Consider the following 23342-nt stretch of genomic DNA (forward strand, 5'->3'; position numbering starts at 1 on the left):
CCCTGCTCCTCCCTCCTGCCTGCTTTTTGGGGTCCACCACCACCATGCTATGTGACAATTTCAGAGGCTTCTCGTTCCTGAATGCATAATCAGATTCGGACGGGAGATGTCACGTTAGAAAGCCGGAGAGCTGTAGTTATCCTCAGACCTACATCCCTCACCGGATAACAAATTTTACTTTTTAGGATTTTTTTCAAAACGGTCAAAAATGTCAACATATCAGATGAAATTGATGTGGAATAACCATTGACTTTATTTTCTATCTCCACTTGAGAACGCTTTTTTGTGCTGACAGCCAAAAAATTACTTATTTTATACGTTTATTAATTTATTCTAACCCGAACAAATGACGTTTATGCATGAGTGGTGACTCTTTTATTTTGAAAGTGGCCAACGCCGCTCGCTGGCTCACACAACCGTCATGCAGAGCACTGACAATCGCAGTGGCGGCTCACTTGACTTCAATTGTGCGAGTGGAGGCTGGCTTGACCGCAGTGGATCGACAAGCCTTGACGAAATTCTCCTGAATTTGTCTTCAACGTGCTCAAACCTCCCCCGGGGCGTCCACAATCATCTCGCTGGACTAAAACATCTTTCCTTGAAGCTTCGTGTCCGATTCAAGTCGTCTCGGTGGACATTTGGTGTTTCTCGGCCTAGTTTAGCTTCGGTTAGCTTGCTAGCCGCTAACAAAGAGGCGCTCGTGCTCAACACATCGCTGCACGGAGATGGTCAGCCTAAAGTGTTGTTGCAATTTTCGCACTATGTGCACAAGAAGGACATCAGAATACGAGGATGAACTTTGTAAAGAAGAAGAGGACCACAAGGGACAACGTCAACTGCTGGACGCCATTCGCAGGATGCAGCCAAGAATTGTTCTTCACAGATTAGGTTGGGTCACGCTGTTCGTCTCACTTGTTTCGTACTCTTTCTGAACATCTTCAGATGCTGTCTTTCTTTTACGCGGTGTGTTGTGTGTATATGTATATACATATCAAGTTCAAGTACAAGTTTATTTTGATCAAATTCATCCATTTTCCGATCCGCTTCATCCTCACAAGGGTCGCGAGGGGGACGGGGGGTGGGGGGTGCTGGAGCCGTTCACAGCTGTCTTCGGGCAGTAGGCGGGGGCACACCCTGAACTGGTTGCCAGCCAATCGCAGGGCACACATAGATGAACAACCATTCGCGCTCACAGTCACACCTCGGGTCAATTTAGAGCAGGGGTCGGGAACCTTTTTTACTGAGAGAGCCATGGAAGCAAAATATTTGGAAATGTATTTCAGTTAGAGCCATACAATATTGTGTATTTTTAAAGTGAATTCAACAAAATGTCAGTATAATACGTCTCTGAATGTATTCTTTGAAATCATTGTGTTATAATATTTCACCAATAATGTGAATGGTTTTCCGTGCCTCACGAGTGTTCGCAAAGCTAGCGGAATTATAATTGGCTTGCCGGGTCCAAACGCGGAGTTGCTGCTGGCTAGCTTGCACCCTGGTCAGTAGCTTGCACGCATCCTGTTGTGTCCTTCAGGGTGTTTTGATGCCAACATAGCACGGCGCGTGTCAAAGTGTCACTTTACATTCGACCGTTTCATCAATGGAATTTTGTCATTGCAAATTAGACACACCGCAGAACCTGTTCTCTCCACAAAGGCGAATCCTTCGTTCGTTTCTTTTTTCTTTTCACCAACTGCTTTGTTGAAGGGTTAGCTTTGAGCTCATGACCGAGCAGAGTGATTCAAAACAATAACTTTTATCCAATCTAATCCAATCCAAAAGGGGGTGTTTACCTGTTTACCCAGCAACGGCCAAACTAGGCCAGTATCATCCAATTAAAATTGCTCCTGCTGCCAAATGCAACCCTGAACAGGACATAAGCAGTGAAAAATCAATTGTTGGATTAAAAAATTGAGAATATTTAGTTTTATCTGCGAGCCAGATGCAATCATCAAAAGAGCCATCGGTTCTCGACCCCTAATTTAGAGCATAGGAGTCCAAATCATACTTAATTTTCCCAACCACCCGCAGCACTTCATTCCCCCACTGATGAAAGTCCTCCGGATTTTCCCGGGATTCCGGATTTTCAAATTCTCATCAAAAATTCCATTGGAAAATTGAGCCAAAATTGCCTAAAATGAATCCGGCCCCGGATATTAGTTGACAACATTGGACGAACACGCGTTTGAGTTTGTTGTTTTGCTTTCATGAGCGTAGCCATGTTGAGGACTAACATTCATAACAGTAAAGAGATTTTCGTCTCTTTATAAACACACTCGCTAAGCCCCAGTGGAACGAAAAAAAGACGCCGTGGACAAGACAGTTGTTGAAGTAAAGAAATATTTGGACAAAAAGGGAAACGCACAGATGAGCAGAAAAACGTGTCCGTCTGACTTCGAGCGTCGTGTCGTGTCGTCTCGGCTAGCTTAGCTTAGCTTAGCTGTTGTCGTAGCTCAAAGCTTTTGATCTGTGACATCGGTTGCGTTGGCGCTGAGTGGTAAAAACCAAAAGCCGCATGTGTTGACGCACGCACAGCAGAGAGCAGCAGACTATCGACTGCTGCTGCTGTATATAGTGTGTATATGCACTATATAAATCCTCGTCTCACCCCTCGGGTGGTGTCCGTCCCTCATTCAGCTCGGGTCCTCTACCAGAGGCCAGGAAGCTTGAGAGTTCTGCGCAGTATCCTTGCTGTTCCCAGCACTGCACATTTCTGGACTGAGATGTCCGATGTTGTTCCCGGGATCTGTTGCAACCACTCATCTAGTTTGGGGGTCACTGCCCTGACTGCTCCGACCACCACAGGCACGACTGTCACCTTTACCTTCCAGGCTCTCTCCAGCTCCTCTCTGAGCCCTTGGTATTTCTCAAGTTTCTCGTGTTCCTTCTTTCTGATGTTTCCATCACTTGGGACCGCTACATCCACTACAACGGCTTTCCTCTGCCCTTTATCTATGATCACGATATCTGGTTGGTTCGCCATTAACATCTTGTGAGTCTGGATCTGGAAGTCCCACAGGATCTTCGCTCTGTCATTCTCCACCACCTTCGGAGGTGTTTCCCATTTTGACCTTGGGGTTTCCAGTCCATACTCCGCACAGATGTTTCGGTCAACTATGCCAGCCACCTGGTTATGGCGGTCCATGTCGGCTTTCTCTGCCAGCATCTTACACCCTGCAGTTATGTGTTGGATCGTCTCAGGTGCCTCTTTGCACAACCTACACCTTGGGTCTTGTCTGGTGTGGTATAGTTAGTTAGTTAGTTAGTTCCGTCCGCTCCTATTTGGAACATTGGGCGACGAGCCTCCTCCATTTGTTCCGGTCACTGGCGACCCTTCTTGCTCCATGCCAGCTGACACCCATCTCACTGAGGTCTTCTTTGGCAGTCTGTCTCCACGTCTTCTTTGGCCTACCTCTCTTCCTCTTTCCACCCTCTGGCATCCAGTCCATGGCCACACTTGCCGGTCTCTCTCTTGGCAGCCGGAGTACGTGGCCGATCATTTTCCTTCTCCTTTCAGAGACAATGTCTGACAGTTCAGCCACTCCTGCCCTCTTCATCACCTCCTCGTTGGTGATGTGGTCTCTCCATGAGATCCTCAGGATGGATCTCAGGCAACGCCGATGAAAGACATCTAACTTGTTGGTAATGTTGGCTGTCTTCATCCATGTCTCACAGGCGTAAATCACTGTTGGGATAACCACTGACATATAGAGGCGTATCTTGGTGGTCGTAGTGATGGCTTTCGATGACCAGATGTTGCGGAGGCGTTGGAACACTCCCGCAGCTTTACCAAGTCTACTGTTGACGTCTTTCTCCACACCACCTGTATTTGAGATGTTACTCCCAAGATATGTGAAGCTGTCAATGTACTCTATGTCATGTTGGTGTAGAGTGAGTGGTTGAAGGTGTTGGTGCTGTCCGACGGCCATGGCCTTGGTCTTTTCCTGGCTAATTCGTAAACCGACCTTAACTCCGTGCTCATGCAGATTGTTGGTCAACTCCTGGAGTGCGGGCTGGGTGTGACTTAACAGAGCCAAATCATCTGCAAATTCCAGGTCAGCTAGTCTGCTCCCTCCCCACTTGATACCAACTTTTTCCCCTGTGATGGACTTCCTCATCACAAAGTCAATTATGATGATGAAGAGTAGGGGTGACAGAATGCAACCCTGTCTTACACCAGTGACAATGTCAAAATCATCAGTTGTGCCACTGTTGGTTTTGACACAACAGGTTGAGTTGTGGTACAATGACCTGAAGATGTTGATGTACTTGAGGGGTACACCATACAGCTGGACGATCTGCCACAGTGACTCCCGGTGGATGCTGTCGAAGGCTTTCTTGAAATCGATATAGTTGATCATGAGTGGTGTCTGAAGTTCTTGGCACTGCTCTATGTTTCGAAGAGTAAAGATCTGTTCGGCGCAAGACCTTCCCTTCCTGAAACCGGCTTGCTCTTCCCTCAAGATGTTATCCACTTCATCTTTAAGGCGATGTAGCAGGACACTGCAGAATACCTTGCTGAGGATTGACAGCAGTGTAATGCCCCACCAGTTATTGCAGTCTGCGAGGTTTCCCTTCTTAGGAAGCGTGACAATGACCCCACGTCTCCAGTTGGCAGGAACCTCTTCAGCATGCCAAATCAGGTTGAACAGGTGGGTAAGGCTCTCCACAACAGCGTCTTGGCCGTGTTTCAACATCTCGGCAGCTACCTCATCGAGTCCCGGTGCCTTGTTGTTCTTAAGGCCCTTGATTGCTCTGGCAACCTCAGTCTCGGATATCTCTTTCGATGTAATATTTAGAGCTGGAGCTGGTGTCTCTTGATCGAAATTGAAGAGCACGGGAGGCATTGGTTGGTTGAGAACCTCCCTGAAGTGTTCCAGCCATCTTGCTTCTTGCTCCTCGTCGCTTAGAAGTGTCCTGCCATCCTTGCTCCTGATTGGCACGCTAGAGCTGCTCCTGGAGTTGGTTAGCTCCCGCACGATCTTGTATAGGGTCGTCGTGTTGTTGTTCTCGGCTGCTTCCTGTGCCTCTCTTGCTTTCTCTTCTAGCCACTGTCTTTTATCCTTCCTGCAACTCTTCTTCACTGCCCTGTCCAAGCGCCTGTACTCCTCGTCTTCCATCCTCCAGCTCCGGAGCCTCCTCTTTTGTTCTCTTTTTATCTTGGCCACTTTCCTTTCATCAATCAACTTCCAGGTGTTGTCTGTTATCCATCTCTCTTTGTTGGTACCCCTCTTTCTGCCGATAACTGCTTCTGCAGTTTCAGCAATGGCACAAGAGAACATACTCCACTGCTCCTCAATGTTTGCAAGGTGTTGTGATACCTTGAGCTTCCTACTCAACTCCTCACAGAAGCTTTCTGAGATGTTGTTATCCTTTAGCTTGTCCACTGCGTAAGGTCTCTTGGGCTGCACCTTTTTCACCTTCTTCAGCTTCAGCTTGATTTTACTCACCACAAGGAAGTGGTCTGAACCCACATCTGCACCTCTGTGGGAGCGAACGTCGAGCAATGACGAGCGCCACCTTGTGTTGATGCAGATGTAGTCCAGTTCGTTCTGGGTCCCGCCACCAGGTGAAACCCAGGTTACTTTGTGGATCCGCTTGTGCTCAAAAAAGGTGTTGCCAATGCTGAGGCCGTTGGTACTGGTTAGCATCAACAGTCTCTCCCCGTTGTCGTTCGTGGAGCCTGCAGACCCATGTGGTCCAACTGTGGCATTCAGGCCCCTTCTGTCATTATCCAGTTTTGCGTTGAAGTCTCCAATCAGCATTTTGATGTCATGTCTGGGGATTTCCTCAAGCACGGTCTGGAGCTGGTTGTAGAAGGTGTCTTTATCGTCCGCTGAGGCAGCTTCGGTTGGGGCATAGACTTGTACGATGGTTACTTTGGCATATCTGGTGTAGAGCCTTGCTGTAATAATCCGTTCATTCACCGGCTTCCATCCAATCAATGCTTTTGCTGCACTATTGGAGAGGATGATGCCGACTCCATGGGAATGGTGGTCTTGCTTCCCAGAGTACAGAAAAGTTGCTCCATCAACCACGAGACGCCCTTGCCCCGTCCACCTCATTTCACTAACGCCTAAGATGTCCAGGCGATAGTCCCTCATATTCTTCAGCACCTGGTCCATGCGACCAGACTGGAACATTGTGCTCACATTCCAGGTGCCTACTCTGGTGTTGGTTTTGGTTCCAAAGATCGGGGTCATCAGGGGTCGGGCTTCCTGCTGGATTTCACCCAGCCCCGTCATAGATACATCCAAGGATGTGCCGTCTCTTCTTCGCCGTGGTTTACCGGAATGGCTTCCTCTCGTCGTTTCTGTAACAGGTTTTGTTTTACAGGGTGAGGTTGTTAACCTCACGCCCAACCCCCAACCTGGAGGACCAGTTGGATGCAGTTTAACGTCGTACCCAGGACAACGTGGTGTGGTATATGTGGGCCTCAATGGCTCATGTGCTCAGGGCCTGCTCCTGAGCAGCCAGGATGAGTGCCTCTGTGCTGTCCTTTAGCCCAGCCCTCTCTAGCCACTGATAGGACTTCTTGAGATCAGCCACTTCAGTTATGGTCCGGTGGTACATCCCGTGTAGGGGCTTGTCCTCCCATGATGGTCTCTCTTCCAGCGCCTCATCCTCTGTTCCCCATTGTCTGAGACATTCTCTGAGTACGTCATCCGTTGGAGCCTTCTCCTTGATGTATTCATGGAGCTTGGATGTTTCATCCTGGACAGTGGCTCTCACACTCACTAGTCCCGGCCTCCTTCCTTTCGGCTTGCGTACAGTCTCAGGGTGCTGGATTTGGGATGGAACCCTCCATGCATGGTTAGGAGCTTTCGGGTCTTAACGTCCGTGGTCTGAATCTCTTCCTTTGGCCACCTTATTATTCCTGCAGGGTATCTGATCACTGGCAGGGCATAGCTGTTTATTGCCCGGGTCTTATTCTTGCCATTGAGCTGGCTTCTTAGGACTTGCCTCACTCGCTGGAGGTATTTGGCCGTAGCCGCTTTCCTTGTTGCCAGTTCGAGGTTGCCATTGGCTTGTGGTATACCGAGGTACTTTTAGCTGTCCTCAATGTCTGCTATTGTTCCTTCAGGGAGTGAGACCCCTCCAGTTCGGACTACCTTTCCTCTCTTAGTCACCATCCGACTACATTTCTCAAGCCTGAATGACATCCCGATGTCGCTGCTGTAGATCCTGGTTATGTGGATCAGGGAGTCGATGCCCCTTTCGCTCTTAGCATACAGCTTTATGTCATCCATGTAGAGGAGGTGACTGACCGTAGCTCCATTTCTGAGGCGGTATCCGTAGCCTGTCTTGGTGATTACTTGGCTTTGGGGGTTTAGTCCGATACAGAACAGCAGTGGGGAGAGTGCGTCACCTTGGTATATGCCACATTTGATGGACACTTGGGTAAGTGGCTTGCCATTGGCTTCAAGTGTGGTTTTCCACATCCTCATCGAGTTCGCAACGAAGGCTCTTAGGGTCCTGTTCACCTTATACAACTCCAAGCATTCAGTGATCCATGTATGTGGCATCGAGTCATAGGCTTTCTTGTAATCAATCCAGGCTGTGCACAGGTTGGTACGTCAGGACCTGCAGTCTTGTGCGACTGTTCTGTCAACCAGGAGCTGATGTTTGGCTCCTCTGGTATCTCTACCAATGCCCTTCTGTGCTTCGCTCATGTATTGATCCATGTGTCCACTTATCTTAGCCGCAATGATGCCTGACATGAGCTTCCATGTTGTGGAGAGACAGGTTATTAGCCGATAGTTGGATGGGGCTGCACCCTTTGAGGGATCCTTCATGCTCAGGATCGTTCGCCCTTCGGTTAGCCATCCTGGGTGAGTCCCAGCCCTCAGAAGCTGGTTCATTTGTGCTGCTCGGCGCTCATGGAGTGCTGTGAGTTTCTTTAGCCAGTAGGTGTGGACCATGTCTGGGCCTGGTGCTGTCCAGTTCTTCATATCTGAGACTCTTTCCTGTATATCTGCCGCTGTTATGGTAACTGGGTTCTGTTCAGGGAGGTTGCTGTGCTCCTCTCTCAGGGTCACCAGCCATTGTGCACTGCTGTTATGTGCAACCTCCTTCTCCCATATGCCTTTCCAGTACCTTTCAGTTTCCAGTCTTGGTGGGTCAGCACTGTTGTTTGGACCCTGCCACTGAGCGTGCACTTTCGCAGGTTGTGTTGCGAACAGCCTGTTTCTTCGTCTGGCCTCATTCTCTTTCGTGTACCGCTTTAGGCGGCTGGACAAGGCTTGGAGCCTTTGTTTGGCAGTTTCGAGTGCTTCAGGTATGGTCATCTGGATGTACCTCTCGGTATATATATAATATATACATACATACATACACAGTCTACCGAAATATCTGTGCGGAGTATGGACTGGAAACCCCAAGGTCAAAATGGGAAACACCTCCGAAGGTGGTGGAGCATGACCGAGCGAAGATCCTGTGGGACTTCCAGATCCAGACTGACAAAATGGTAATGGCGAACCAACCAGATATCGTGATCATAGATAAAGGGCAGAGGAAAGCCGTTGTAGTGGATGTAGCAGTCCCAAGTGATGGAAACATCAGAAAGAAGGAACACGAGAAACTCAAGAAATAAGATAAGATAAGAAAAACTTTATTAGTCTCGCAATGGAGAAATTCCCAATTCACAGCAGCAAAGTTAAGAAAGGAAGAAGTAGAACAACAAAATATAGGAGCTGCTGGAAAGGCAGCCACTCTCGCGGTGCCATTTTGAAGTCAAAATAAAAAAAATAACACAACACAACACATAGGACACAGACAGTCGTGCAATCTTCACCAATTTTCTGCATACACTTTGTTGTCTGAAGCAGTTCGAGATGAAAGAGGAGGGGATCAAAGTGTCCTTTCACCAGTGGATCAGAGACGTCATGCTGAAAATGTGCACACGTCTGCTACAAGCTAAGTTTTGAAAGCAAACACGAAGCTGTCGCATGCATTGACGAAAAGAGAAATACCAAGGGCTCAGAGAGGCGCTGGAGAGAGCCTGAAAGGTAAAGGTGACAGTCGTGCCTGTGGTGATCGGAGCACTCGGGGCAGTGACCCCCAAACAAGATGAGTGGTTGCAACAGATCCCGGGAACAACATCGGACATCTCAGTCCAGAAATATGCAGTGCTGGGAACAGCAAGGATACTGCGCAGAACCCTCAAGCTTCCTGGCCTCTGGTCGAGGACCCACGCTGAATGAGGGACGGACACCACCCGAGGGGTGAGATGAGGATTTTTATATATATATAGATAAATATACATGTACATTCCCGGGGCGCTTGTGTCTTGCGCCTCTAATGGGCAGCATTTTTCACAGCCCCGCTTTGTTCAGCGGAGAGATCGGTGCTGTTGAATGGTCTGCGGCTGGATGGATGTAAGTCTTGAGGAGCCGACGATGAAAAGAAAGGAGTGTTAGCGCGGAGCGCCGATGCGGATTTGGAGCTGGGAGTCGCGGCTTGGAGTTTGAAGCGGACTACGTGGGACAGGAGAAGTGAACTACCGTATTTTCACGACTATAAGGCGCCATTAAAAGTGTAAAATTTTCTCCAAAATGGACAGGACGCCTTATGATGCGGAGCGTCTTGTCTATGCGCTGAGTTCCAAAACCTGACTGACAGCCGACACGCTGTTTATATAGAGAAAAGGCGGAAGTGACTGTGGACAGGCATGCGGCAAAGAAGTCGGCCAATCAGTGAAGGGTGGGCGTGTATATATACATATATGGAGAGAAAGAGCGAGAAAAGGCAGACGTGAGTGACAGGCATGCGGGGAAGAAGTCCGCCAATCAGTGAAGGGTGGGCGTGTATATATACATATATGGAGAGAAAGAGCGAGAAAAGGCAGACGGGAGTGACAGGCATGCGGGGAAGAAGTCCGCCGATCAGTGAAGGGTGGGCGTGTAAGTGGACGCTAAAGGGACGCGACAAGCAGGTACCAACACCTGTATAGAGTGTGGCTATGTGCATTGTTGCAAAACAACTTCGGTTTTGGTTTCTAAGAACCCCCGAAAATAAATTCTACAAAGAGACACGCCTACGAAGCTCAGTTCAAACTTCAAGCCATCGGTTATGCTTTTGGCATGCGTGCCCATCTCACAGCAGCGGTGAAAAACCAAGTCAAGCAAATGAACTCTGAGCTTGCCGTTATTCCCGGAGGCTTGACTAAAGAAGTCCAACCGCTGGACATCGGCATCAACCGGGCGTTCAAAGTAAAGTTGCGAACGGCATGGGAACAATGAATGATCGATGGCAAACACAACTTTACAAAGAGTGAGAGGCAGCGCCGGGCGAGTTACGCCACAATTTGCGAATGGATTGTGGCTGCTTGGACGAACGTGTCTGCTTGCACTGTTGTTCGAGTTTTTGGCAAAGCCGGCATCATTTCTGTGGAGCCACATGGCAATGAGAGTGACTGACAACGAGAGGGAACACGGCGTTTTTGATGGATTACCGGTACTTGCACAATTATTCAATTCTGATACAGAGGATGAGGACTTTGATGGATTTCTGGGTGATGATTGATCGAAAAACGTGAGTACATTGTACGATGGCTAAATAAAATACAACGGAACTCAGTTTTCCGTTGCCTTTTTAAAAACGTGTTTTTAGCTTGTATCTGTATGTCTTGGCATGCTACCGTATGCTACAAGCTAACGTGTTTTAAGCATGCGCGCATGCATGCCGTATGTTTAAGCTGGCGTATGTTTTACCACTTTAAAATTGCGCCCAATAATACAGTGCGTTTTGTCTATGTGTAAAATACAGAAATAGCACCCATTAATGAGACTGCGCCCAACCATACGGTGCGTCGAATGGTCGTGAAAATACGGTAATCTCTTTTCGTCAATGGACGCTACAGCTTTGTTTGCTTTCAAAACTTAGCTTGTAGCAGACGTGTGCACATTTTCAGCATGACGTCTCTGATCCACTGGAGAAAGGACACTTTGATCCTCTCCTCTTTCATCTAGAACTGCTTCAGACAACAAAGTGTATGCAGAAAAGTGGCGAAGATTGCACGACTGTCTGTGTCCTATGTGTTGTGTTGTGTTATTTTTGTTATTTTGACTTCAAAATGGCGCCGCGAGAGTGGCTGCCTTTCCAGCAGCTCCTATATTTTGTTGTTCTACTTCTTCCTTTCATAACTTTGCTGCTGTGAATTGGGAATTTATCCATTGCGAGACTAATAAAGGTTTTCTTATCTTATCTTATCTTATCTTATATATAGCCACTTACCCAAGTGTCCATCAAATGTGGCACATATAAATAAATAATTCTATCCATCTATATATTATATAGATTATAATATTACAGTCAGACATATTAAGATAAGATAAGATAAGATAAGATATCCTTTATTAGTCCCACACTGGGGAAATTTACAGCCTCCAGCAGCAAGAATGTAGGCAGAAAGAAGAAGAAAAAACAAACACCGTCCAATTAAGTGCAATATAAATACGAAATGGATAAATCGCAGTGCTATTTACAGTTGTTTTCCACATCATTCAATTATTAAATATTATTGTTGCTATTTTTTATTCAGCAGCCTGACAGCAGTTGGTAGGAATGTTACAGTCAAACCTCGGTTTTCGTACATAATGCGAAAACCGAAATGTTCGAAAACCGAAACCATGTTTCCTATTGGAATCAATGTAAAAAATTTTAATCCGTACCAAGTCAAGAAAACTTTTTTTAAACCACTTTTTTTCAATTTTACACCATAAACTGTACACACGTAATAAGCAAGCAAGTAATATGTAAAATACTGTCCGAACAAACTGTAATACGTTTTATTTTCACCAATTTTAACATTAACATTGTAGCATAAAAATTTAAGGAACATCTCTCTCTCTCTCTCTCTCTCTTTTTGTCGTGGGGCGTGTGCCTATCCCAGCTGTCATCGGACAGATGGTCTTTCGTTTTTAGGATGCTGCTGATGGTGGATTTCGGCATCCCGAACTCCTTAGCCAACACAGGCACACGCACACCTGACTCATATTTCGCGATCAAATCTTTCTTAAATTCTATAGTTTTGCGCACTATTTTCCTCTTTTCTTCACCAGGTTTACTGTCACATAATAGGCTATTATTATATGAGTAGTACTTTATGAAAGTTTGCACTGTGTACGTCATACTCCAGTTAATCGACAGGTCCCGCCTATAAGGGGGAGTTCCACTGTTACAGTGAGCACACTGCATGTTTTACTGCTCTGCCACATTGTTATTAAAAGTCACATAAAACGTGAACCTTGCCTGCTGACCATGATTACATTTACCACTTTCACTTGCTTTCTTTGGTGCTCTGATTAGAGGCTGATACACGATGCAAAAATAACAGTCCGATATTACATAGTTCTCACCAAACACGTCTGCTTTAAAAAAAAAAATCTTTATTGAACAATACAAACTCGTCTACTCACAATGGACGCTACACGAGGAAGCGTCTCACCAAACACGTCTGCTTTTTTTTATTTTTATTGAACAGTACAAACTCGTCTGCTAGTCATATGAGCATCTTACTGACTTCAATATCTATATACATACACACACACACATATGTATAGATATATTTATATGCTAAGATTTCGTCATGCTCTACAACTTTACCATGCCCGCAGTGTAGCTTGGCGTCCTTGAAGCAAATCATCACCTAGAATTGAAATACCCCCTGCTGGAGACGGAGCCGCACTCGTGATGTGTAGTTCGTGAAGGAACCGGCTCCGAGAGCCGGCGCTTTGAAGTGAACAATGGGAGCCGGCTCCTAATTGGTAGCCTCCGAATGTGAGATGACTTTTTTTCTCTCCTGTTTTTTCCCCCCTTCGGTTAAAGCCGCACGTGATTGGTCAAGATCCATGGTAGAAGAGGGAGGGGAGGTACACACACCCACACACACACACACAAACACACACACACACACACACACGCGCGCTGCAGTGAGGAGAAGCGGGAGGGGTTAGAGACACACAGCAGCACACAAACAGGAGAGATTTTTATTGAACATAAAAACATATCCAGTAATAAATTGACAGAAAGTGAAGGTAAGTAAAATTGTAAGAAAGGAAAAGAAAATAGTCATCATACAGGACAATTATTTTTTAATGCCCTTCAATACTGGTCAAGGATGCACTCAGTCGCTGATGCAATCTGTTCGCTTTTTAATAAACAAAAAAGATGCAGCAATTAAAAACACTGCTGCTGTCCACAACTCATGCCCATGCGCTCCAGTGATGTGTCTTTCGCGAACGAACCGGCTCTTAGAGCCGATGCTTTGACGTGAACGACGGGAGACGGCTTCTAATAGGGAGCCGCTCTGAATCGGAGCAGACTTTTTTTCTCTCCTGTTTTTTCCCCCCTTCGGTTAAAGCCTCACATGATTGTTCAAGATCTGTGGTAGAAGAGGGAGGGGAGGGTTATACACACACACGCACACACGCCGCAATGAGGAGAAGCGGAAGGGGTTAGAGACACACAGCAGCACACTGTGAGCAGCACACGAACAGGAGAGACAGGGAGACATACTGTAGGTGGAAAGTGGAAAGGTGGGAAACGCAGTGAAATTTGGACTCATTTCAACTTAATTGCTAGTTCAAAGGCAGAGTGTAGACAAGGGGTGTCAAACTCATATTTGTCGCGGGCCACATTTTAGTGACGGTTTTCCTTGGAGGGCCATTATGAATTTGGGAAAACCACATAAATGTTTAATCCCCTCCACATATCACAGATACAACAAATTAATGAATAACTAGTTTCAAAATCAGAAGTCAAGAATAATGACTGTTATTGTGGATTACATATGACAATTTGAAATTTTCGTTCAGACTTGAGCAAGCATCTTGATTTGATTTCGCGGGCCACATAAAATGATGTGGCGGGCCAGATCTGGCACCCGGGCCTTGAGTTTGACACCTGTGGTGTAGACTGCGCAAGGTTAAAATATCCCATTGATCAGGCTCCACAAATAACCTGCACAGGCACATAGTAACAGTCCACCCATCAGTACAGTTTTACGAGAAAAGACAAGCAAGGGAACCAGCTATTAATGAAGGTGCCAGTGTGTCTGCAACTGTTGCTGCTGCTGCAAATGTCCTAACCGCCTAGACGTACAACCCATAGCTCTATGAGCCACTATATGCAAAAAGCTATAAACCCAGCAAAACAGAACACAAGTGACGAGGAATTGGGTAAAATGATTTCAAGTGATTTTCAGCCATTTTCAATCGTGGATGACAAAGGATTCAGAAGATATACTCATGCTCTCAATCCAATGTATGCAATTCCAAGCAGGAAAACACTTTCTCAAAGAATCATCCTAGGCCTATATGACAGAGAACGTGCTGCACTCCAAGAACGGGTCAAAAAAGCCACAGCTGTGTGTCTAACAACTGACTGCTGGACATCCCGAACCACTACATCAGACATGTCAGTTACATGCCACTTTGTTGAAAATTTCCAAATGGTGACCTGTCTGCTGGATTGTTTTGAGTTCAGTGAAAGGCACACTTCTGAGAACTTAGCAGAGGAGCTGCTCAAAGTGGCCAAAGAGGGATGTGGAAAACAAACTTCTTGCTTGGCTCTCGACGAAGGCGGACGCTTTTGCTTTCTGCTCCTGTCCCCCACCCCCACCCTTCCCTGCTCGCCACTCAGTCCATGTGCTGTCTTTGTCTAACTTTTCCTAGCCTCCTGTCGTATTTTCATCCTAAAAACAAACATGGAATTGGTTGGCCGGTCTCTCGATGCCATCGACAACATTTTCTCGATGAGAAGAGCAGGCATTGGGGAGCCTACTTGCCCCTCGGGGACTTTTGCTGCTGGGTACACCCTAGATCCTTGGAGGAAGCGGAGAATGGTGTGCCTGTCAACACTGTCCGTTGAGGATGTGGATGACATCTACATTTTCGGCCGTCCGATAACAGGTATGCTGCTGTTTGGTGTTAGCAGTTTCCTGATCTATCGCAAAATTCAACCGACGGGAGCGGCTCTATTGGAAGTGAAGAGGCTGCCGGTCTAAGGATGGCATAACGCGGATGTCCAACACTCAGACTCAGACTGTGCTCAACCACAAACTGTTGCGGTTTTGGAGCGTCTCTGCAAGATGGTCAAGAGATGCGGCGGCTAGGTTCATGACCGCCTTTGATTTCACGAAGCCAACCTGAATCCGCCTTCGCTTATTTGAACTCTAATAAGTAACCTAGAATTAGAGGTTAAGAAGTGACCGCTTCGCTTTAACGACGACTCTCTTTCGATTGTTTCGGTCGGGATCGTTCAGATTTGTTTCGTTACGCCGTAGTAAACTATTTTAATTAACTATTCATTTTTCGAGACGGATCAGGCGGCCCGTTGTTCGCGAGCACACAACCTTTGATTCATGACGAAGGTTGAATGGTGATATGAATTAAATTATAAAAACAACTGTGGTAGACGAAATCATGAATTTTGACACATTTATTAATATGACAATTATTGTGAAACATGCATTCATCAACCATTGTAACCGCAAGACGTGGAATACTATCGCGGAATACAAGAAAAACATTGTTAAAATGATATTTTTTGAGTTAATATCAAATGAGAATTATCTAACAACACAGAGTGATTATAATGAGAGTAAAAGAAGAGTAAGGTAAAAAAGATTAAAAACGAATACGAGTAAAAATGATTATAAGAATAAAAATGAATAAATTAAATTAGCACCTGTCTATTATCATTGAGGAAGTCAAGATCAGGGTTAGGTCTTAAACGCCCTGTGACTTAACTTATTAATATTTATCATATTTTTACATTATCCGGACAACAATTTTGGGTGAGAGACATTTAATACATACGGTTGGCTCATTTATTCCGACACGCAAGAGTAGTATATTGTCTTTGTCTCCTTACAGACACAACGGCTAACTAAGGGTAGTTGGAATAAACCGGAGTATTAGAGAAAAGCCACCCCAATACCTGTATTCGAGTTCTGCCAGTTGAATGTAATATTGAATTCCTCGATAAGGAGTCATCTTGGTGGGCGGCCCGGTAGTCCAGTGGTTAGCACGTCGACTTCACAGTGCAGAGGTAATTCAATTACAGCTACGGCCTCCCTGTGTGGAGTTTGCATGTTCTCCCCGGGCCTGCGTGGGTTTTCTCCGGGTACTCCGGTTTCCTCCCACATTCCAAAAACATGCGTGGCAGGCTAATTGAACACTCTAAATTGTCCCTAGGTGTGAATGTGAGCGTGGATGGTTGTTCGTCTCTGTGTGCCCTGTGATTGGCTGGCAACCGATAGAGGGTGTCCCCCGCCTACTGCCCGAAGTCAGCTGGAATAGGCTCCAGCACCCCCCGCGACCCTAGTGAGGATCAAGCGGTTCGGAAAATGAATGAATGAATGTGTCATCTTGGTAATCCTATTTTTGTCTGGTACCGGAAATTGTTGGTCCGGGCGGGATCAGGGCTTTGCCCTGACTCGTCCACCCGCGCGCCCCCGGACTGCAGTTTTTATAGCCCCGAATAGGCTTCTGTGGTTATGTCAACCTACAGCTGGTCCGGTTTATGCAAATGATGTTTTTTCTGTTCACAGCTGTTTTTCCCTTCAAAGGGTGAGGCGGCTTCTTTCACTTTCTAGCTGATCAGAAATTTCCACTGCTGTGCAGTCAGGCGTCCTATCACACCCTCACAGCTGTTCTATTTTAATTCGGTACTTTCCGGTTTATCTTTGCCGCTTTAACCCGTAATCTTCCCTCAAATTAATGATAGACATCATGCACATACTTGAATTAAAATCACATATCAAAATCACATCTATGCATCTTAAAAAGGATATTATGTTTACACAATTCATATTGATTCATTACCTCCCATGCAATCAACAGGTTTTTGATCTTGTCTGGTTCTTCATCAGGAGGCACCATTTGAGAGTAAATAACGTTCTCTGGCAATAATGTTTACACCAAGCAGTTTCAAAGGATTTGTTATCACAGCACACAACAATTCTAAATTAAATGAATAATACCATGTTGTTATTTCATGACAAGACTTAAAAAGAAGAAAGAAAAATAATAATCATAAAACAACACTTAACAGTAAATTCTGTAAAACTGTATGATCCAGTTTTAAAGCACATCTTATGCATTGCCATTAGTTAAACATTTGTTTAAGGCATATTTTAATGGCATTGACTTTGGGATGTTCAATTTAACCATATTTAATTTATATACCGTACTCTGTAAATGGACCTGTTGCGAGCTGGCAAGAGCTCAATGGACAATTTGTTCTGACGTCATCTAGTGGTCAAATTGGATAATGCATCCTTTGGCTGAATTTGAGTCTAATTTTTAAGACAAATTTTTTATTTAACTATCAATCGTACGATCACCGTACCATGAAATGGCGTGCCTTCCGTCAACTACTTATCGCAGATAGACAGACTTTGACTATAGCATGACCTTACTCTGAACCTTGCAACATGACCGCCACTTGAACCTTATGATAGGACCTTGACTTGAACTGTCTTAGCAACGAAAAATAATGTTAACACCTTTTGCAGGCATAGACCAGACGACGCTGTAAGTGCATCATTTGGCTCGATTGCGGTTTCCTGCTTGCAGCTGTGTTCCAATCAAAAGTAGAGGGCCTGCGAGCAATTAGGGTTTTCGTGGAAGCCAGCATTAAGATGACTTCTAAAAAATGTTTTAACAATAGAGCACCTGTCATCATGTGATATGAAAACAAATGTCTTTCGAAAAGGAAAGCATTGGATGATTAAGAAATTAAAAGAAGCCGAGAACATTTGAACGGTCATCCAGAAACAGAAAGGATGATGTCCAATACAGAAAAATAGTATCCATTAGGAGTTACGCCCCGCTTAGGATATATAAGACTTGTATAGAGATGTTGCCCTTGCGCATTTGTGCCTAGACCACAACGATTGCTTGTATCACTTGTGGCCTGAACGTTCACGAAAGCCTCTTGTAAGAACTTCTCCATTTCCAGCCTCTGACTTCGCACCTCACCTCAGCCTGAATCAAACGAACATGCGGAGGACCTGGGGGGAGCAGAGGATGGTTAAAGGATCCCGCGGCTGGATGCAGAGCCTTATCAACAACCTCTCCCTCCCCCACCTCCAACATTCTCTGTGCCTTGCCATGCCTATTTTTAATGTAGTTCATCAGGGTGTGCGTGTGTGTGTGTGTTTGTGTGTGTGTGCGCACGCGCAGCACATGCTCATAGGTATCTTGTGATATGTGATTTGTATCTGTGTATCTGTGTTGATCGGGCTCTTCTAATAACCTTCATTCTAAATCTAAACCATAATTCCACACGTGTTTGTCTTCTTGTGTCTTTCAGACATCAGCGAAGATGTTTGTCCTGAGCGGCTGGATGCAGAGCCTTATCACATGAAAGAGGAAGAGGAGAAAAAAGAGATCTCCCACTTGAAAGAGGAAGTGGAGCAGCAGGCCCAATATATTAAAGAGCAGGAGCTACAGCACCGTTGCACGAAAGTGGAGGTGGATGAGCCCCCTGACATCAAAGAAGAGGAGGAGGAAGAGGTTATCTACAAGGTGCCATTTACTGGTGTACTTATGAAGAGTATAAATGAGGCGGACAGAGAGGCTCCAAGCAGCAGCTCATGTCATCACATGACAACAAAAGGTGTTGGAAACCACCAGGAAGAATCAGAAGCAGATGGCCTCTTAGCTCCACGATCAGATAGTGACAACACGTCGTCAAATGCAGATGAAGATGATGAGGAGGAGGAGGATGAAGATGAGTCTGAAGGTGATCTGACATGTAACACAGACAACAAACCCTGGAAATGTGCTCACTGTGGGAAAACGTATGCTTGTAAAAGACACATCAGAACACACACTGGTGAGAAACCGTTCTCCTGTTCAGACTGTTCAGAATTGAATGAGTGAGTATGAATTGTCAGATCATAGGCTGGTGTGTATGCAGGTGAATGGGAAGTGGAAGAGATGGAGGACAGAAGAGAGGATCCAGAGGAGAGGGGTGCAAGCGAAGTGGGAGGTGTTGAAAGTGGAGAAGAAGAAAAGAGAATATGAGGAGAGGACAAGAGAGAAATTGGGGGAGTTGAACAAGGAAGGACTGGTAAAGGAGTGCGGGTGGACGGAGCTGGCGAAAATAATGGTGGAAACAGCAGTGGAGGTATGTGGAAGGGAGAGAAGAGAAATATCCAACCCTTGGACGGTAGGGAGAGAGGAGGAGATAGAAGAGGGTATGGGAGAGGGTAGACAGAAGGAATAAGAAAATGGAGACACTGAATGCGAGGAGAAGGCTAAGAGTGAGGGGAGGAGGGAGAGGAGTGGGGGAGATGGAAGAAGAGCTCACCAGACTAAAAGCGGAAGTGAAGGAAGCGCGAAAGGAATTGAAGAAGTTGCTGAGGAGGCTGGAAAGAGACTGGTGGGAAGGAGTGATTGAGGACTGTCAGGAAGCATGTTCTAGAGGGAGGATTGGCGAAATGTACAAATGTTTGAGGAAGATAGGAAAGAGGAATAAACCGGCCGCTCGGAGCACGACTGTGACAGCAAATGAGTTCAGGGAGCATTTTGAAAGTGTGTCGAGAGAGAGGTACGAGGAAGAACCAAGAGTGATTGAGGAGGCGGTTCGAGGAGCCGTAGATCTCAGGGACGATAGGGCGAGCGAAGCAAATAAGATCATGAATGAGGTGCCAGAGAGGGAGGAAATCATGGAGGCTGTGTGGGAGATACGAGAGTCGGCACCGGGAGAGGATGGGGTGAGAATAGGATATTTACGGAATGCGTGTGAGGAAGTGTTAGAAAGAGGGATTAAGATAGTGAGGGAGATGTTTGAGCAGAGGGCGGACCAGTGGGATAGAAGTGTAAAAGTGGGACTGATGGTACCGTTACATAAGAAGGGGGGCAGGAATGACAGAAACAACTACAGGGGAGTGTGCCTGCTGAGTATGTGCAGCAGGGTGTTAGGAAGAATGTTAGCGAAGCGACTGAGTTAGTGGGCCGAACACCTGAGGCTCCTTGACGAAAACCAAGCGGGCTTTAGGAAAGGGAGGTCCACAGCGGATGTAACGCAGATGATGGTACGCATACAGGAGGATGTAAAAGATTGTAAGAGAAGAGTGACTCAGGAAGGGGTGAAGGATATGAAGGATGATGACTGGCCATGTGCAAGACTGTTAGATTTGAAAAAGGCGTATCCGAGAGTGAGTAAACCAGCGTTGTGGATGTTGCTTGAACGGTATGGGCTAAAAGGCAAATGTCTGGATACCATTATGGACCTGCATGAGACGACAGAGTACAAGGTGAGGGGAAGGGAGGGAGTGAGTGGAGGATGGATGCCAGCAAGAGGGCTGCGAGAAGGATGCTCTACATCGCCGATCCTCTTTAATATCTACCATCAGGCGGTGATGAGGCAGGCACTGGCGGCGAGGAACCGAGATGGCAGGGAGGAGAAAATGGTGGTGTGGAGGTGGATACCAGGAGGGTCATTCGCAGGTGAACATGGCTGGGAGAGAGGGAGCTCGGAAACAAAAGAAGTGTGGGTATTGAGCGCCTTGTTTGCAGATGACACTACTATAGTGGGAACGAAAGGAGAGATACACGAGAGTGTAAGGAGGGTGAAAAGTGTGATGACGCAGTGGGAAGAGAGGAACAATGAGGAGAAGGAGGAGGTGCTGGAGTTTGGAACGCAAGAGGGGGAGGAGATTAGAGTGTGAGGAAGCTGGATTGGTACTCAGGCAGACGTGAAGAACAGGATCAAAAGGGCAGGACAGCTATGGGGGAGTGTGAAAGGGTGGCTGAAAGGGACACGACTATCAAAGCGGTGGCAAGGGAGAGTAGTAGAGGCGTGTGTGGAGAGCAGCTTGTTGTATGACTGTCAGGTAAGAACGTGGTTGAAGAGGGATGTGGGGAAACTACAGAAGTGGATGGATAGGTGCTATAGGTATGTGTGGAGTGATACAAATGGAGAACCACTGAGGCAAATGCAAGAAAGGGGAGTGAATATGTATGACGTGAGGAAAATGTTGGGAGTAAAATCCATTGAGTGGAAAATTGAGAGGAGAGTGTTGCAGAGAATCGGACATGTGATGCGTATGGGGAATGAAAGACTAACAAAAGCTATGGTATTGGGATGGTGGGAGGAACTGGAAGGAAGAGGGAAGAAGATGGGGCGCAAAAGGAAGACGGTGTTGTACTGGAAGAGAGTGATGAGGAATGCAGGAATGGACTGGACGGAGGTGGAAAGATTGACGAGTGACAGGGAAGGATGGAAGCGGAGAGTGAGCGAGCGAATGGATCACCTGTATAAATGGGAAAATCAGAAGGGTCACAGATATGAGGTGGGTAGGAACGAGGAGAGACTGGGAAGGAATGTTAGGAGAGTGAATGACGGGTTGGTATGTAGGTATGAGGGGTGCGGAAAAGTATGCAGGAGTAGAGCTGGTCTAACCATGCACGAAAAACGCATACACCGCAGGAACGAGGAACAGGTGGAGTTTGAGTGTGGGAAGTGTGGGAGGAGGTTTGGGTCGAAAGGGAATAAAATAAGTCACGAAAGGAGTTGCACGGGAGGAGCGTATGAGGAGAAGGGAGAAAGGAGACAGTGCGGAGGGTGTGAAAGGTGGGTGACGAAAGCAAACTATGCCAGACACGTGAGAGGCTGTGAAAGAGTGGACGGAGAGAATGAGGGGGAGAAGGGGGGAGGGAGAAGGGAGGGAGCGGGCGGGGCGCGTGGAGGGGGGGCTGGGGGGAAACGAAGGGCGAAAGGGGAGGGGGGTCGCGGAGGGAGAAGGGTGGCTTGCGGGAGGTGTGGGAAGGAAATGTTGGCGGGGAACCTTGCAAGACACCAACGGGATTCGTGCCGGGTGTGGGACCCGGGAGGGGGGGCAAGTCCCTGACGGGGGCCGATTGCCCAGGATCGGATCGGATCGGATCGGATCTGACATGTAACACAGACAACAAACCCTGGAAATGTGCTCACTGTGGGAAAACGTATGCTTGTAAAAGACACATCAAAACACACACTGGTGAGAAACCGTTCTCCTGTTCAGACTGTGGCTGGAAATTCTCTTGTAAGGAAACCTTAACAGGTCACAAAAGAAGCCACTCTGATGAGAAACATTTTGCTGCGCAGTTTGTGGCCAAAGATTCTCTTGTAAGGGAAACTTAAGATATCACACAAGAACCCACACTGGTGAGAAACCTTTTTCCTGCACAGTTTGTGCCCAAAGATTCTCAAAGACGGGAAGCTTAAAAATACACACAAGAACCGACACTGGTGAGAAACCTTTGCCTGCGCAGTTTGTGCCCAAAGATTTTCTGAGAATTGAAACTTAAAAATACTTAACAAGAATACACACTGGTGAGAAACCTTTTTCCTGCACAGTTTGTGGCCAAAGATTCTCTCGAAACTTAAAATGTCACAAGAACCCACACTGGTAAGAAACCTTTTGCCTGCACAGTTTGTGCCCAAAGATTCTCAAAGACGGGAAGCTTAAAAATACACACAAGAACCGACACTGGTGAGAAACCTTTGCCTGCGGAGTTTGTGCCCAAAGATTTTCTGAGAATTGAAGCTTAAAAATACTTAGAAAGAATACACACTGGTGAGAAACCATTTGCCTGCGCAATTTGTGGCCAAAGATTCTCTCACAAGGGAAGCTTAAAAACACACACAAGAACCCACACTGGTGTGAAACATTTTGCCTGCGCAGTTTGTGGCCAACGATTATCTTGTAAGGGAAGCTTAAAAATGCACACAAGAACCCACACTGGTGAGAAACCTTTTGCCTGCGCAGTTTGTGGCCAAAGATTTTCTGAGAAGGAAAGTTTAAAAATACACACAAGAACACACACTGGTGAGAAACCGTTTGCCCTGCACAGTTTGTGGCCAAAGATTCTCTAAGACGGGAAGCTTAAAAATACACACGAACCGACACTAGTGAGAAATCTTTTGCCTGTGCAGTATTGGGCCAAAGATTTTCTGAGAATTGAAGCTTAAACATACACACAAGAATACACACTGGTGAGAAACCTTTTGCCTGCTCAGTTTGTGGCCAAACATTCTCGTGGAAGTATCAGATTAAGTCAAGTCAAGTCAAGTCAACAGTATTTATAGAGCACTGTCAAACAGCCATCGCTGCATACAAAGTGCTGTACATGGAGCAATTTAACATGCACAATAAACAGTAAGACAAATCGGTAATAAAGGCGGTAGAAAGCACCAAACAGTAAAACCAAGAACAAATCTAAGTCATGCTGAGTCGAATGCCAAAGAATACAAGTGAGTTTTGAGGAGGGTTTTGAAGATGGGCAGTGAGGAGGCCTGCCGAATTTTCAGTGGGAGGTCATTCCAGAGAGAGGGACCAGCAA

The 23342-nt window shown here is 46.4% G+C and overlaps 1 protein-coding gene across 3 annotated transcripts in view; it reads left to right on the plus strand.

Moving 5' to 3' along the window:
• The first annotated feature begins 387 nt into the window (after window positions 1-387).
• The window catches only part of LOC147185877 (uncharacterized), a 55006-nt gene continuing 32051 nt past the window's right edge, over window positions 388-23342 (plus strand). Inside the window, exons 1-3 of one of the 3 annotated variants that reach the window (XM_086102937.1) lie at window positions 412-888; window positions 18322-18846; window positions 18931-21652. In XM_086102937.1, the coding sequence (XP_085959063.1) occupies window positions 726-888; window positions 18322-18846; window positions 18931-19037 (795 nt within the window). In that variant the 5' untranslated portion in view covers window positions 412-725 and the 3' untranslated portion in view covers window positions 19038-21652. Of the gene's footprint in view, window positions 889-18321; window positions 18847-18930; window positions 21653-23342 lie in introns of those variants that run through there. The other 2 variants (XM_086102933.1, XM_086102935.1) reach the window with 2 other exon arrangements.

Source organism: Hippocampus guttulatus, chromosome 22 (assembly GCF_054856545.1).
Source record: "Hippocampus guttulatus isolate MCC_2025c chromosome 22, RoL_Hgut_1.0, whole genome shotgun sequence".
NCBI classification, from domain to species: Eukaryota; Metazoa; Chordata; class Actinopteri; order Syngnathiformes; family Syngnathidae; genus Hippocampus; species Hippocampus guttulatus.